Below are 14,177 nucleotides of genomic sequence, written 5' to 3' on the forward strand. Positions count from 1 at the left end.
ATAGTACGAGAGTCCTTTCGATTGTAGAATCTCTTATGCTTTTGCGGTGCTGATCAAGAACACGCCGTTGATAGAAATGTGTGGAAAGCAAGGTACTATCATATGCATGTTGTAACTAAAGCCAAGAGGATCTGGTGGATGTTGTGTTTGATTCGATCGCGGAAGTGGATATGTAATGCAAATTAGACTACCAATACACTGTTTGGATAGCTTCTGCCAGACATATGACGTATATGTAATAAGCTAAAATAGAGTGACGTGTGTAAACGTGTCAATGGTAGTGATATTTGTGTATTTGCCCACCAGGAGAAGAGTATTGCCATTAGGAAGCTATAGGTATGCAGTATTTGCGTTACCGGCTGCAGAAGCTAATCCCTATTTGCTCACCGTCATGCAAGACAGTATTACTACATGTAGGTACCCAATCTTACCTAGGGCGTAATCGAGTATTACTCTCCAGAAGAAAAAGAAATTCGAGCGGCTTGTATTCATCGTCCGAAAAGCCTCCGCAGCGACAAGCCTCGCGCTGATGGTGCAGATTCATTTTGACAGCACAGTCTTTGGGACTCGACATATTCTTTCACAGACCGAGGTTTTGTTGCCATTGATTGGGTGTATCGACTCACTGCGCTGGTCTTTTACTTCGGATGGTGCACCTTGAAAGCTTTTGGTCGTTCAGTCCCTTGCATAAGAGACGGGAGCATTGGGCCGACCTAGTGTGTTTAGGCAGCACCACAGCTGCAGCCATCAGATCTCTTGTTATTGGCTTCCAATATTGATTAGACTCCAATCTGAGAGAAAGCAGCAGGCAATTGGTTAACACCTTAGCTGAATGCCTGCCATGTACTCAGCCATAGACCAATATTGGCTGGTAATCTTGCATCTCGTATACCGTTGTAACTGAGATATTGATGATTATGAACTGAATCTGAATTAATTGCCAATATTGCTGAGCCTCGTATTGTGGCTGCCCACCAGAGTTCAACGCAGCTTGTAGAGGTATGCTTGAGACCATTATTATATGCAGTAAGATTCCATGCGCGCTGCGTTGCACCAAAGGGGGAGAATAGGCAAGACGACGATTTGCTCTTGATTGGAGAATTAGTTTGCAGTTAAACGTCGCTTTTGTCTCGGAGAAAGCCGATGAGTATCTAGAGATTATGTGTAATGAATAGGCAGAAGCCGATATAACGTGTATCTTGTTATATCCTACATATCCTACAAAGCCATAGAAGCATAAGGCCGCCTTACAGTAAGTGAATACTTTTGTCTTCTAAAATCCCAGCGGCAGCGATTTGACATCGTATTGTAGCATGCTTCATGAAATATCCTGTATCGGTAACGCAAGATCATTGGCTACGACGATCAACATGACGTGTAGTGGCACTGGTCGTTGTGGGCAATTCTGGCTCTTGACGACGAGGCTTTCTACGTGTATATAGTAAAGCAGAATACTCTGAAGCCATGACTACGGATATAAACCACCAAAACGTAATTCTGTTTGGAAAGGAATGGCAAAGAAAAAGATGGAAAGGACTGTCCTGGCTTCAGTGATTGATGTTCTTGTACGCACTTCCATAACGGGTAAATCTAAACTATTAGGCTACGTGTATCTTTATGCTGCATACATGTAGTTGTTTGCTATATAGTTTAGTTAATCCAACGATCCTCATTTCACCCTCTTCGAATCTAAACCTCTTATACATCCTCTTTGGTCATTGCTCCTCGCTCCTTACTACTATAATCTATACACTATTGCCAATTTGGCTGCTGCATACACACTCCGCGCTACTGTCAATTGAATCGCTCCCAAAGAGAAATAGTCTTTGGGCCTAACAATAAGAAGAGGCACATGGCATAAAGGCTCACAAGATCTGCTCTCGGTTAGAGTTAACAGCCGCTGCCTAGGCACGACGGCGAATTGTTCTAGAATAATTCCCCATTAGCAAAGTGGCAATAAGCTTTGAACATTTCATTGGATGAGATAGAATGTCAACGAGTCGTTGGCGTCGGCATTTGGTGGGACTAGGTCTCTTCACTGTGGGTATCCTTCCTTTACTCGTTGAGAATGGATTAGCAGTGGAGCAGTAACCAAAAGTTGTCATTTTTGATATTCTGGATGCTTTTGTCCGGTAAGCTCCGGAAATGATAGGTCGTTGATTCCATGCCTAATTAAGGCTGTGTGAGATGTTAGCCGGATGTAACATGTTTTAGGGCATAGACGTTGGGCAATCAACGCACACCATATGGTCGTGAACGTTCTGTTCGTCGATGTCTACTCTTCTCGTCATGACCTTTGGCGTTGCTTTGCGTCATCTCGATTGGTGTATTTTGTTTGGCCGAAACAAAGCATAGTAAGCACGGATAAGGCGTCAAACCTGGTTTACCAAAAAGGGCTCCAAGCAGCAGCTGTTAGCTCTTACACTAGCATCCACTTTTCACTTCTTGGCAGCAGGGAAAAGACGTGCAACTCTGAAGCCTTATGCCATGTCCATATACCAGGCGATATTTCGAAAGCTTCGCGACTCAGGTAGTCTATAAGCCCAACAGCTATTACTAAGGACTGGAGCTAGACCACAAGACAGTTCCGCCGCCACGGCTCTTATAAAGGGACTGGCGGGAGATCCTAATAATAGGGTGCTGAGCTGAGCCTCCTGCTTTCCGGCGCCATCTGGCTCCAGCAACGGGCCTTGCCACATAGAGCAGTCCCTTTCGGAGATCCAGTACCCAGATTGTCGAGTGGTTAGTCTGTATGCTAGTGCCTTGTTATTTCGCTCATCGGCGTTTTATCACTTACAGTACGCAGAGAACTCGACTCCGCTCTTGGCACATCTTTGTTCGCGGCGTGGCCCTCTGGGTCCAACCCACATCAACATTGGAAATCGCCTGGTGAACTGCCGATCCGAGGCCCTTTCTTATCCCGCGGAATACCGTTATGAGAAATGACGATAACGCTGCGAGACCGCTTGATGTACGGCTGCCGCAACGAGAAGGAATTCTAATAGAATGCGGGCGTAGCTGCATAATGATTATGTGCGTGTATGCGCGACCACATCATAGCATTGTCCCGCCCGCCGTCTTCATGTGTGCAGACCAGCGGCACTCCGCATCAGGTTGGTAATTAGTAGCAGGTTAGTGCTGGGTTATTCTCTAATTATGGGCCGTCCCTCTCGCTAAAGCAAGCGACAATCAGATTTTTTCCTTCACTTGCTGGGCCTCCTGGTCTTCTAGTTACCTGCAGCATGCTGTACGACATGCCCAGCCATCTGCAATGTCATGTCGGGCCGGTACTTGGACAGAGACATGTTGGAGCAGCCTAGGACACCGACAGGTGATGCATGATATTCGAGTGGCCAACGGCATCTAGGCGATCTTCGGACCATCGTGCTACTAGCAGCTTTAGCGGCCGACTGAAAGCAGATGACTGAGTAATTGTACATCCATCCAAGTCCATTAATGAATTCAGGTGAAAAAGACGGTCTGTCGCTCGGCGCGGCCGAGTACTGGACGGCCTGGACGCCTGGACAGCGGGTGAGGCGCGTGAATGCCAGTTTGACGAGCCTCGGAGGGCAGAGAGAAACCCGCAAGCTTATTGGGGGCATCGTGTAGCCTGTTGGCCCCGTAGATGCCTGGGTCATCCATCTAACTCGCCCTTCTTCGGCAGTCTAATCAAGCATACATGCTGCTTTCCCGGCCCCCTGTCGAGGTTTGACATGTTGGGTTGGGGAGCTGCAGCAGCAGAGACAGAAGCAGACAGAGACACGGCGAGATGAACAACGAGAGACGCGATGGTGATGTCAAAGCCCAGGCGATCTCGCGACGCTGCAGCAGCCAGGAGGAGCCATCTCCGCAGCGACGCTCTGCACATCTGTTGGGGAGACGCCAACGTGTGTATAGCGAGCTGTTGTCGCAGAGTTTAGAGGAGCATCAACACGAAGAGTGCTAATAGTAGAATGGAATAGTGGAATAGTGGCAAACCTTGGATTCCCCTCTGGACTTGGTTTTCGTTATTTTTCTCTTTTGCCGCTGCCGCGAAAAATAGGACCAACGAGACCCGTCGAGGACCCTGGATATTCATCGTCGAGAGCTCCGGCCCTCACGAGATCAGCTGTGGATATGGGACCCGAACAAGACCGATGCGCCGTGCCAGGCCTGGTCATTCGGTCGAGGAACCACCTTGTCTTGAATAGCGCGAATCAAGCCAGGCGGGGGTGGATAATAACACATGTAGTTAGTTGGTCGTCTGTATACCTGTAGCAGCACACGGCGTCGTGAGTACACAAGAGTAATACCGTAGTCTAATAGCAATTCTAGCATCAGCTAGACTGACGGCAGGTAGACGCAAGAATGAGATGCACGGATGGTGGAGGGGGGGCCGAAAAGCGCCGCCAACTCCCATCTCCAGCCAGCCAGCCGCCGACTCCATAATAAAACTTGCACTTGCTGGCGTGTCTGCATTCACCGCATTTTCGTAGCTTGTGTTTCATACTTGTAGCTGCTGCTCAACAAGACCAGAGCAAGGCCCTTCCTTGCGAGGTGGCATGTGAGCAGCGCATCCCTCACGCTGACGCCGCCAGAGTGACTCTGCGAGCCAAACAGTGTGAGTGGGCTGGGGAATGATGGGCTGAGACAGCTCCAGTGCTGTCTTTGCCGGAGCTTGGGCGATGGACAAGTCGATGGCATCATTGGACAGATGCAGACGGAAAGAAGCAGTGTAGAGATGCTGGATGGACGGATGGACGGATGGAGGCTGGTGATGTGCGAGTTGGAGGTGGAAAGCCACGCTGGCAAAGTGACGTTGATGCCTGTTCCTTTTGATGCGTTGTATCTGTTGTTTGAGTACTCAAGTTGTATTGCAAGCTGATGGTTACGCTATGCAGCCTGACTTTGATGGACGAAACCAGGGCAAGCAAGTTGTGTGTGTTGATGCTTGAGTGCAAGTAATTTCGGGCTGGTACCTGGGCGGGCTGAGGGCCGAGTTCCATGCCGAGAAACAAGCATTTGCATGAACTACCTTGCCTTAAGTAAGCCGAGCTGGGCTTTGCATGCTATGACCTCACTTCATAGGAGCTGTTTGTTATCTTCCAATGTCTAACTCGAATCAAACACATTGTGTTATCGGTGTCGTCCAAAGTCGAAGTCAAAGTGGAATAAGCCAAAACCCGTATGCACATCACATTGGGGAATGAATCACAGATCTGCCGCCAATCACCCGCAGCGGTTTAATAACGCAAAAAGAGCGAGGCGCCGCGCCCTATGATCTGCCATTTGCGATTTACTTGGTCTCAGATGTGCAGACAGTATCCACCGCCTCAGCAGGTTCCGGCTCGAGGGTACTCGGATCGTGCTGGCGGCTGTGCGTGTCGCACAAGTACCCAGAAACTGGACTCAACTGACATTGAGACTTTGATCCATTCAGTTCCATCCATATCCACCCAGCAGCACGCGCCCCGCGCTCTCTCCGCCGCGGCTACTGCGCTGTGGCCCTCACAAGTCGAGACGGGAGTCTGGGTTAGCGAAGAGGAAATTTAAAACAAGCCGGGACGGGACCCCTTGGCATGAAGAGAACCTTGTTGTTCCATCGCTCACGAGGACAGTCTGTTGGCAGCTGAAACTATATACTACCTTAATCACCTAGCTAGGGCATATAGCTCATTATACTTGTCAACTCGTCCACGGCTAGAAAATGATTGATCCATTCGCATCTAGCAGCCCGCCGATCAGTCACTACAAGTCACTCAGCCAACCTCCATGGCAGTTGAGTCAATCACTGCCAACTTCGCGGCAATTCCAATCCTAACACTGCTTGGCGCCTGCACCGCTGCCCTCTCAAGCCTCTCCCTGTATTACCACAGGCCTGGAGCAGCCCATCAATCCCATTCCCACTGAGCCCTATACCAAGAACCACGTCAAAAGCCCACTTGGCTGCTAGCCCACCGCCTAGCCCGCTGCCCAACCCACTGCCAGCCCACCCCGAGCCCACTAAAAGCCTCTGAGCGCTAGCGGGAGTTGGCCGTGCTGGCGCTTCACTGGCAGGGGTCCTGTCTGCTGCCCAATTTTTTTGCCCACCCCACCGCTCTCGGGTTCCGCCAGCCTCTTCCTCTCCATTCGCCCATCGCCAACAAAAAGGGCTCGAGCTGCCTCGCGAATAGGCCTCGTCCCGACGCAAGCAATTCGCCTCTGGAGGGGCGATTCCCGTTGCTTCTCGCAGCCAATACTTATACAGCACGAACCATCTCGCACCGCATCGCCTCGCATCGCATCCGTCGCTGCAGTTCCAGCGCCCCTGCATCGCATCCCCAGCATCTCCCTTCACGCACGTGCCCTGCCGGCGGCGCTGCGTGTCTTGCCCTCGAGAGCTCCCCGGATTCGCCTGCTCAAACTTCCATAACCATCGTCGTTTGGGCCGGGCTAATCTCCTCCTGATATCCGACCTTTCGCTAGGCCTGTGTCTCTGTTGTGTGGTTGTGTGGTTGTGTGCCGCTGCCGTTCAATTTCAGCTGCGCCTTTGTCACAGTCATAGGCGAGTAATCCTGGGTGACACGGCTTGCGACTCACAGTCCAATTTCGTTCAAGAGGCTGAACCCACCGGCGCCTCACGATACCTCATAGGAAGGAGGAAGGGAATTGAACCAGCTTAAAGGAACACGAAAAAGGAATAAGAAAGAACCAACATGTCCATGTGCCGCCGCCATGTATCGACTTCAGCAGCATTTGTGATGGCGCATCGCTTCATGTTGGTTTAACTTTCTCACCGAAGCTGGTATTCCGCATCTTCCGCGCCGTCTTTAACTTCATCTCCCGTCCTTTAGATATTGATATTCGCATCTTCGGCATTCTTCTTATTTCAAGTTAAATTTCACCTTCGACTCTCCCCCACTGGCCGTCACCACACGATATGCTAGGACGGCTTCTGCATCTTGGCTCCGGAGGCCAGTCCATAGGCCCTACTCAGTCCACCAATGGCTCACGACCCATCCTTTCCCTGGAATCCGTCCAGGAAGACTCTCACACCCGCAACTTGCTTTTCCCCGACGCCCAGGATCTCTATCAGCACCGCAACGATCAAGTATTCCCATTCTTTGCCGCCCCGGCAACCTCTTCCGCATCGCCAGCAAACGCTTTCGACTACAACGATGACATCGAACTCGATGTCAAGGACGTTCGCGTCATCATCATGCAGGATGCCCTAGGTCCCACTAATGCGTCTCTGCTCTACGATAGCCACCCTCTTCCCGAGTCCGCAGCTTCCGCCGAAAGGCACTCTACTGCCACTCAGGATCTCAAAAGGGCGGCCCCCTTCTCACCTCGCAAGGGAAGCCAGAGCCAGGCTCCGCGCCCAACGGGTATTCAAACCGATGGCTCTCAGCTTCGCCAGGGAGCATTTGATCGCCGAGCCTCGGTTCACGGCCGTAGTCCCAGTTTTGGAGAAACTGATGGGCAGCGAGCTGCACGCGAGTATCGAGAGGAGCTGGCTACCTTCTCCAGCTGCATCTTTGGTAACTCAGAGCTCATGGCTTACAAAGGCACTTCCACAAAAGTCCATGTCGTGCCATCCGAGCCACGCGTCACCGACTATGGCAGCTCCATGTTTGGTGACGGCCGCAGCTCTATCGGCCGTGCTAGTGGGCGCTCAAGCAAGCTGTCCCAGTCCTATTCCTCTCAGACCATGTCTCCGACGCATCCACCGCTTCCCACCGGCGCCTCTACCCCACGCCATAGTGAGCGAAAGAAAGTTCTCATCACTCGGCTCTTCCCCGTAACTCTTGCCGCTGACGACTTGGATACTGCCACACCACCAAGCCGGTATTCAGATGACAATGGGGGATTCCCATTTCCGCCAACCGGAGACGAGGCTGCCGCCAAGAAGAAGAAGCCACAGCCAAAGCAGAGGCGCACGCCAATGTATGCTGTGGTCCTTGTCGTACAGCTCCCGCCTTCTCCGTCACGCATATCTTCGGCCGTACCCCCCAAGCCTGTCTTTCGCGAGCCAGGATCGTACAATGACCAAGATATGTTTTCTTCGTCCTACAGTTCGACTCGTGCGTCTGGCTGGAATATGTCGGGATCGGGCCTTTATGGCGAAGCCACAGATTCGTCATTCTCCATCGATGTGGAGGACCGAATCGATTCGCTTACCAAGCACTGGGACATTGTCATGCGCACCTTGACCCATCTTCAGTCTGTCGTCTCGTTCAGGTTGCACACCATGCTCAAGCAAACTGATATGGCATCCCCGGGACCGTATTCAGCAAATATGAGCTCCAGAAGACCATCCGTGACCACCGATAGGCGTCTAGACGAGTCCCGGAACAAGCCGTCCAAGGGCACCACCAAACTTGTCTCCCTGTTGCCAAACTGTCTCTCAGATGATCTGCATATTGCATCAGAAGTCGGTCTCGCCAGGTCCAGGGTTGTAATGGGCCTGAGTGCTTCTCGTGTCGTCACAGGGCAGGGGCGCTGGGGAATCTGGCGTGACGAGGCCATTTGGACTTGTAAATGGGCTGCTGGGCTGCATCAAGGTACCTTCCTTCATACCCTGCTTACTGGATTCTTGGCCACCCATGTCGACTGGCTGCAGGCGCTCAGCTCTCCTACATACAGGAGAAGAGCACTGGTTCGTAAACAGAATCAAAATGAAGATGATTTATCGCTGCCGGCGCGGACTGTTATCGTCTCAGAAGACAAGATGGCCGCACGACGCATCATCTTTTTGCTTTCTGCGTTTTTGCCGGCGAACCAGCAAGTCCACGGCCCTCGAGTACATCGACCAAGTACGTCGGGTGCTTCGGTTGGCGCATTTTCAAATTCGCCCCCTTCCTACGTTGTTCCCGTTGTGCGAGAGGAATCCCTTCGCCGCAAGATTAACCGCCGCACCGGCTTTGGGCGCACTTCTCACTCTAGAACAGCTAGTCAGAGCACCAGGAGTGGAACGTTGTCGTCCCAGATGGGACACTTGAACATCACAGATTCCTCAAGCCACCACAGACGTGCTTCCGATGCAGCTTCCATTCGAACTCCTGGTCTTCCCATCCCGGGCCATGACCTGATGAGCCGAAAAAGTAGCGTTGCCACTTCCACCATAATGCAGGACTCAACCACGCCGCATTTCTCAACAATTCAACGGACCGATAGCCTTAGGAGGCGACGCCCGGGAAGTAGTGGCAGCGCTGCGGCAGATGACCTGAAGCGATCTCTTAAAAGGGGAGAGAGCGGCGGTGCTGCAGGCGGTCGTCCGCCAAGCCAAGGACTGCGATGGAGCAGCATAATGAGCGGGCTATGGAATGCACGCCGTCGTGAGTCCATGGACAGCGGCAGCACTTACAGCCAAACTAGCGATCTGCGGTCGCCAATTAAAGTAGGCTTCCCTCAGTCAAACAGGCTGTCTGACATAGGTCGCGAGCTCGCCCCTCATGAGGAAGTGCCTGGGAGGTCACCGGCTCATCTGCGTCAAGCCAGTAATGCCAGGGATGTCGATGCGACGCGAGGAAACGCTGAGCGCACTCGGAAATCCCTCACTCAGGCCGACAGGACACCAGATCCTAACGGCGCCTTTGAGTCTCCTATCAAGACTTCAATCAATGCCGATGATAGTGTCATCGATGTTGACGTTCCCTTCCCCGACTACATTGCCTCCTTTGAGTCTGCCATTAGCTCCCCCTCTAGCAGCGGATACCTCTCGACACCAGGCCTGCCCGGCCTTGAATCTTTTGAGCAATCCGGACGTATCTCGATCGATGGTGATCTGCCCCTTAATGCGGCTGGCTGGTTGAACCGTTTCCATCCTGACTTCGTCCTGCAAGGAGTCCCTCCTCAGGATGACCTTCTCGAAAAGATCAAAGCTGCACTTCAGGCTGAGCCCACACCCACCGTGCTTCAGTCTGGTAGCGATGATGTCTCTGAGCGCTGGGTTGATGTATGCTCTGCTCTCGTCGTGGACACGACTAAAGATGCTATTATTCGCATTACATACCGCCGACTAGTTAAGCCAAAGCCAATCGTGGAAACCGTTATTGGAGGTGTTGCAATTACGCCCTCAGCTTTGCCGCAAGAGACTATGTTGGATGAGAAATGGGTGGAAGAATTGGTATCCGTGCCAGATGATACTTTGTCAGAAGCCTTGGAAAAGGTTATCCATCTCGTCCCAGAGTCTAGCAAAGAGCATTCTTCCGCTTCCTCTCAGGTTCATGTCGACATCCTTGGGCCTCTCGACACCGGTAGTAACATGCCAGATACGGTTTCTGAGGTCACGCAGACACCGGAGCCTCCTCTCGAAATACCTCGGAGACAATGCAAGACGGTAGTGCTTTCTGCTCTTGAAGACACAATTCGAGATGTTATTGACCGCAACGACGATGACACCCCCAACAACTTAGGACAAAGGCAGCAATCCCCGGCTAGCGAGAACGTACTACGCCTAGCAGTGAGGCAATGGGCCAATACTCTTGACTCGAGTGAATGAGTCCTGAAAGCTACACGGATACGACCCCTTTTGTACCCCTTTTGTACCACCTTTCACACACTTCATCCCATTTCCACGACACTTTTTCAAACGTTTCTTTCTTCATGACGTTATGAATTGGCTGCTACATTAAAGGACGACAAGTCAACCGAAACCTGTACCATCACCTTCTTAATACTTTGATTGCTCCTCATACCATATGATACCCCAAAGGGCGCAGAGATACCGCGTCTTATCTTTCTTCTTCTTTTGGGCCAACCATACTCACATTTACCTTTCACCTATTGCTTGTTGGCTGAGAAGGCCAAGCCTCCATTATCATTAAGACCTTTTTCTCTCTTTCGGTCTAGCGTTTGTTTGAGTTTGTTTTGCTTTTTCGATACTACTTGAATTGATTTTATGAGCGAGGCGTTTGGATGATATCAAAGGATACTACTACCTGCCTAGCTAAGGAATGCTAGTGCTGAGTTTTACACGATTCGCTATATAGAGCAGAATCTCACTTGAAGAGAAGAGTAAGCCGAAAGCGGCAAGACAAGCCGCTTTCTTGAGAATTTCGATAGATTATGCTTTTTAATGCTACAGATACACTTTTGTTTTACTTTCAGCCTCTGCTTTCCTTTCAATGTGCAACTTGTGTCTTCAATTTCGTACTTGTGTGAATCGTCTGCCCCTCTTGTAACTTAAAGTTGTAAAAACTGAACTCGAGAATTTTTAGATAATATTATGCCTGTACATTATTTCTAAACAACGCCTGTTTCTTATTCTTTTACCTCTTTTTACCCCCTTTACCCTTGACCTGATGCCTACCCGTCTTCGCCCTCTTCCTCTCCTTCTCCTGTCTCGCCCTCCGAATATCATGCACATCCTTCACCTCCTTCTTACTGCCCATACCATCCTTGAAGCGTCCCACACGCTTCTCACGAGCCTCATTAACCCTCTTCTTGCGCTTCTCAAAGTCATCCCTGTACTTGTCGGCCTCCTTGGGCGCCTGCTCCTTCTTATGCTTGTACCGCACGCCAGAGGGGAGATGGCCCACGCCGTTCCCGCCGCCCGACTTAACCAGCTCGCCCACCTGCGGCAGCTTGTGCACGCGGTTCGCCTTCTTCCACTTGTCGAAGCGTCCGCTCTGGAAGCTGGCCGCAATCTTGACGCCGCTCTCGCCGGTGATGAGGCGCGCGCCCTTTGAGCCGTCCTCGTCGTTTGCGCTGTTGACGTATTTCTTGGATTTGGCGTCCCAGCGCATGCGCGCGCGGGTCGGTGCGCCAAAGGCCTTTGCGGTCTCGTCGTTTGTGAGGTCCATGGCGGCGTCGCGGGCGAGCTCGACAAAGGAGGAGTTGTTGCCGCCAGAGTGGACGCCGTAACCGCGCTCTTCGGCGGCGTTGACGGTGCGGGGCGTGTAGGACATGAAGACGTCGTTGTCGCGCCAGTCGGTGCGGCCCTTGTCCTTTTTGGACTTGCCGGTGTTTGTGATGGTGACTTGGAGATCGTCGTCGCCGTAGTCGTCTTCGTCGTCTTCATTGACATCTTCATCGTCGTCATCGCTGTCTTGGGCCGGAGCACCGCCGAAATCGTCGTCGACTTCCATATCATTATCTTCATCTTCTTTCTCTTGCTGCTTGCGTGGCTTGACTCGCTTGCGCAGCTCCTTCATCACTTCTGCGGCCGCACTTGATGCTTTATCTCCCTGCCCAATCTCGAAAATGGTCTCTTGAGGCTTGAAGTTGCTAATCTTGGCCAACATGGCGGCCCGAGCCTCCTCTGCGTCATCGACGTCCTCGCCGAAAAGGGGATGCAGCTGTGACCAGCCCCTGGATGCTACTTCTTCTCTTGAACGCTTTGCGCTCTGACTTGAGGCCGAGTTTCGAGTCTTCATGTAGAGCTTCTCTGCCTTGGCGGCTACGGTTCGTAAGGCGGCGACATCTTCGCTCTCATTCATGAATTTGTTGAACCATTCCATGTGCGTGCTTACAGAGTCGCGCTGCAGAGTTCCAACGACAACGTCCTCGGTGTATGATGGATTCTTCTCTGCCTGTCCAACAACTAGTTTCTTGCCGAGGAAGAGCTGTAAGTCTAGCAGATACGGGGCATCGATATCTCGCACCAAACTGTAAGCCCAACCCCTCTGGCCGGCACGAGCTGTACGACCAACTCGGTGGATGAACACTTTGGGTTGCGGGGGAAAGTCGTAGTTGATGACGTTGGCCAACACGGGAATATCAATACCTCTGGCAGCGACATCTGTGACGACTAATAGATTGGTTTTACCATTTCGGAAATCTTCTACCTGTATTCTTCGAGCGGTTTGATCAAGAGAACCGTATACGTGAGATGTGGCAAATCCAGCTTGTTGTAACAGGTTGTAAAGATATTCGACGTGATGTTTTGTGGCTGTGAAGATGATTGTAGAGTGCTGTGTTGGCTTTCCGGAGCCGCCGTCGGGTCCACGCTTTCGCTTCTTGGAATTGTTTTCTGTCGACTCCTCCGGGCTGGCAGGGGGTCCGAGAGGGACTCTAATCACATCGTGAAGGATATGGAGCAGGGAGCCTTCCTTTTCAGCTCCCTTGACGGAGAAGAATGCAATCTCCAGGTCGGGGGACATCTTGGTATCTGCATCGAGTCGCACAAGGCTGGGATCTTGGAGACCGGCGCGGGCAAACTCGACTAATGAGGCTGGAAGCGTGGCGGAGAAGAGAAGTGTCTGTCTTGAAGGAGGGAGCGCGTGTAAGATCTCGGTCAACTGAGTAGCGAAACCCATCTCGAACAATCGATCGGCTTCGTCGAAGACGACATATTTGATGGATGAGAGATCAAGGTTCATCTCGACCTTGAGATGCAAGAATCGACCGGGCGTGGCGATGACGATGTCCGGGTTCGCAGACATGAAGCCGAACTGCTCCTCCAGGCTGTCACCTCCGACCAACAGCACGGCCTTGAGATCGGTTCCTCGGCCGAGTTCCTTGACAACCTTGAGCGTCTGGATGGCCAATTCTCGCGAGGGCGAAAGGATGAGCGCTCGGGCACCGAATTTGGAGCTATGGGCGCGCAGTCGCTCAATCATGGGGATGACAAAGGCGGCCGTCTTTCCTGAACCGGTTCTGGCCATGCCAACGACATCTCGTCTTTCGAGAACTAGGGGGATCGTTTTCCTCTGGATCGGCGTCGGGACTGAGAAACCCTTGCGAGCGATGGCTTTGAGGATATTCGCATTGAGACCTATGCAGTAGAGAGTTTGTTAGTGCTGGTTTGCTAAGTGGAAGAGTCGACTGCTTTTCGCTTACCCATTGCTTGGAAACCACCGCCTTTCTTAACCGTCCTGCCCTTCAAATTGGAAGCCTTGCGATATGAAGCCGCCTGCTGCAGCGCAATGAAGGCCTCATCGTCATCCTCGCCATCTCCTCCCGCGCCAGCATTGAGAAAGCCATCAAAGTCGAGTCCATCTTCGCCGAAGCTCTGTCCTCCGTTCTCGCCTTCGCCGGGGTATAAAGAGTCGAGAATGTCCAGCTCCGGCTCGGAAGCAGCGGGCGATGCTGCACGACGACTGGGCATGATTGCGACGCGCGATATGCTGTGAATTGCGCTGATTTGTTGTTTCGCAATCACTGCCACCAGACTTAGCAGTAATGCTACCTTCAGACAGTGAAGCCGTATCTTTTTTTTTCGTCTCCATCTAAAAGTTCGGGCTTATCTTATCAGCCCAGTGGGGTGCGGGAAC

The 14,177-nt window shown here is 51.9% G+C and overlaps 3 protein-coding genes across 3 annotated transcripts; 1 reads left to right on the plus strand and 2 right to left on the minus strand.

Moving 5' to 3' along the window:
• Window positions 1-3,462: 3,462 nt before the first annotated feature.
• TGAM01_v201629 (hypothetical protein) lies at window positions 3,463-4,985 on the minus strand (the record flags this gene model as incomplete). Its single annotated transcript, XM_018807189.1, has 4 exons — window positions 3,463-3,642; window positions 3,680-3,901; window positions 4,490-4,828; window positions 4,887-4,985. The coding sequence occupies 4 exons, from the start codon at window positions 4,983-4,985 to the stop codon at window positions 3,463-3,465; spliced, it is 840 nt and encodes a 279-aa protein (XP_018659523.1).
• Window positions 4,986-6,898: 1,913 nt separating this feature from the next.
• TGAM01_v201631 (hypothetical protein) lies at window positions 6,899-10,462 on the plus strand (the record flags this gene model as incomplete). Its single annotated transcript, XM_018807190.1, has 1 exon — window positions 6,899-10,462. The coding sequence occupies one exon, from the start codon at window positions 6,899-6,901 to the stop codon at window positions 10,460-10,462; it is 3,564 nt and encodes a 1,187-aa protein (XP_018659524.1).
• Window positions 10,463-11,231: 769 nt separating this feature from the next.
• TGAM01_v201630 (ATP-dependent RNA helicase DBP10) lies at window positions 11,232-14,011 on the minus strand (the record flags this gene model as incomplete). Its single annotated transcript, XM_018807191.1, has 2 exons — window positions 11,232-13,678; window positions 13,744-14,011. The coding sequence occupies 2 exons, from the start codon at window positions 14,009-14,011 to the stop codon at window positions 11,232-11,234; spliced, it is 2,715 nt and encodes a 904-aa protein (XP_018659525.1).
• Between the last annotated feature and the right edge of the window lie 166 nt (window positions 14,012-14,177).

Source organism: Trichoderma gamsii (assembly GCF_001481775.2).
Source record: "Trichoderma gamsii strain T6085 chromosome Unknown Scaffold_4.2, whole genome shotgun sequence".
Taxonomy (NCBI): domain Eukaryota; kingdom Fungi; phylum Ascomycota; class Sordariomycetes; order Hypocreales; family Hypocreaceae; genus Trichoderma; species Trichoderma gamsii.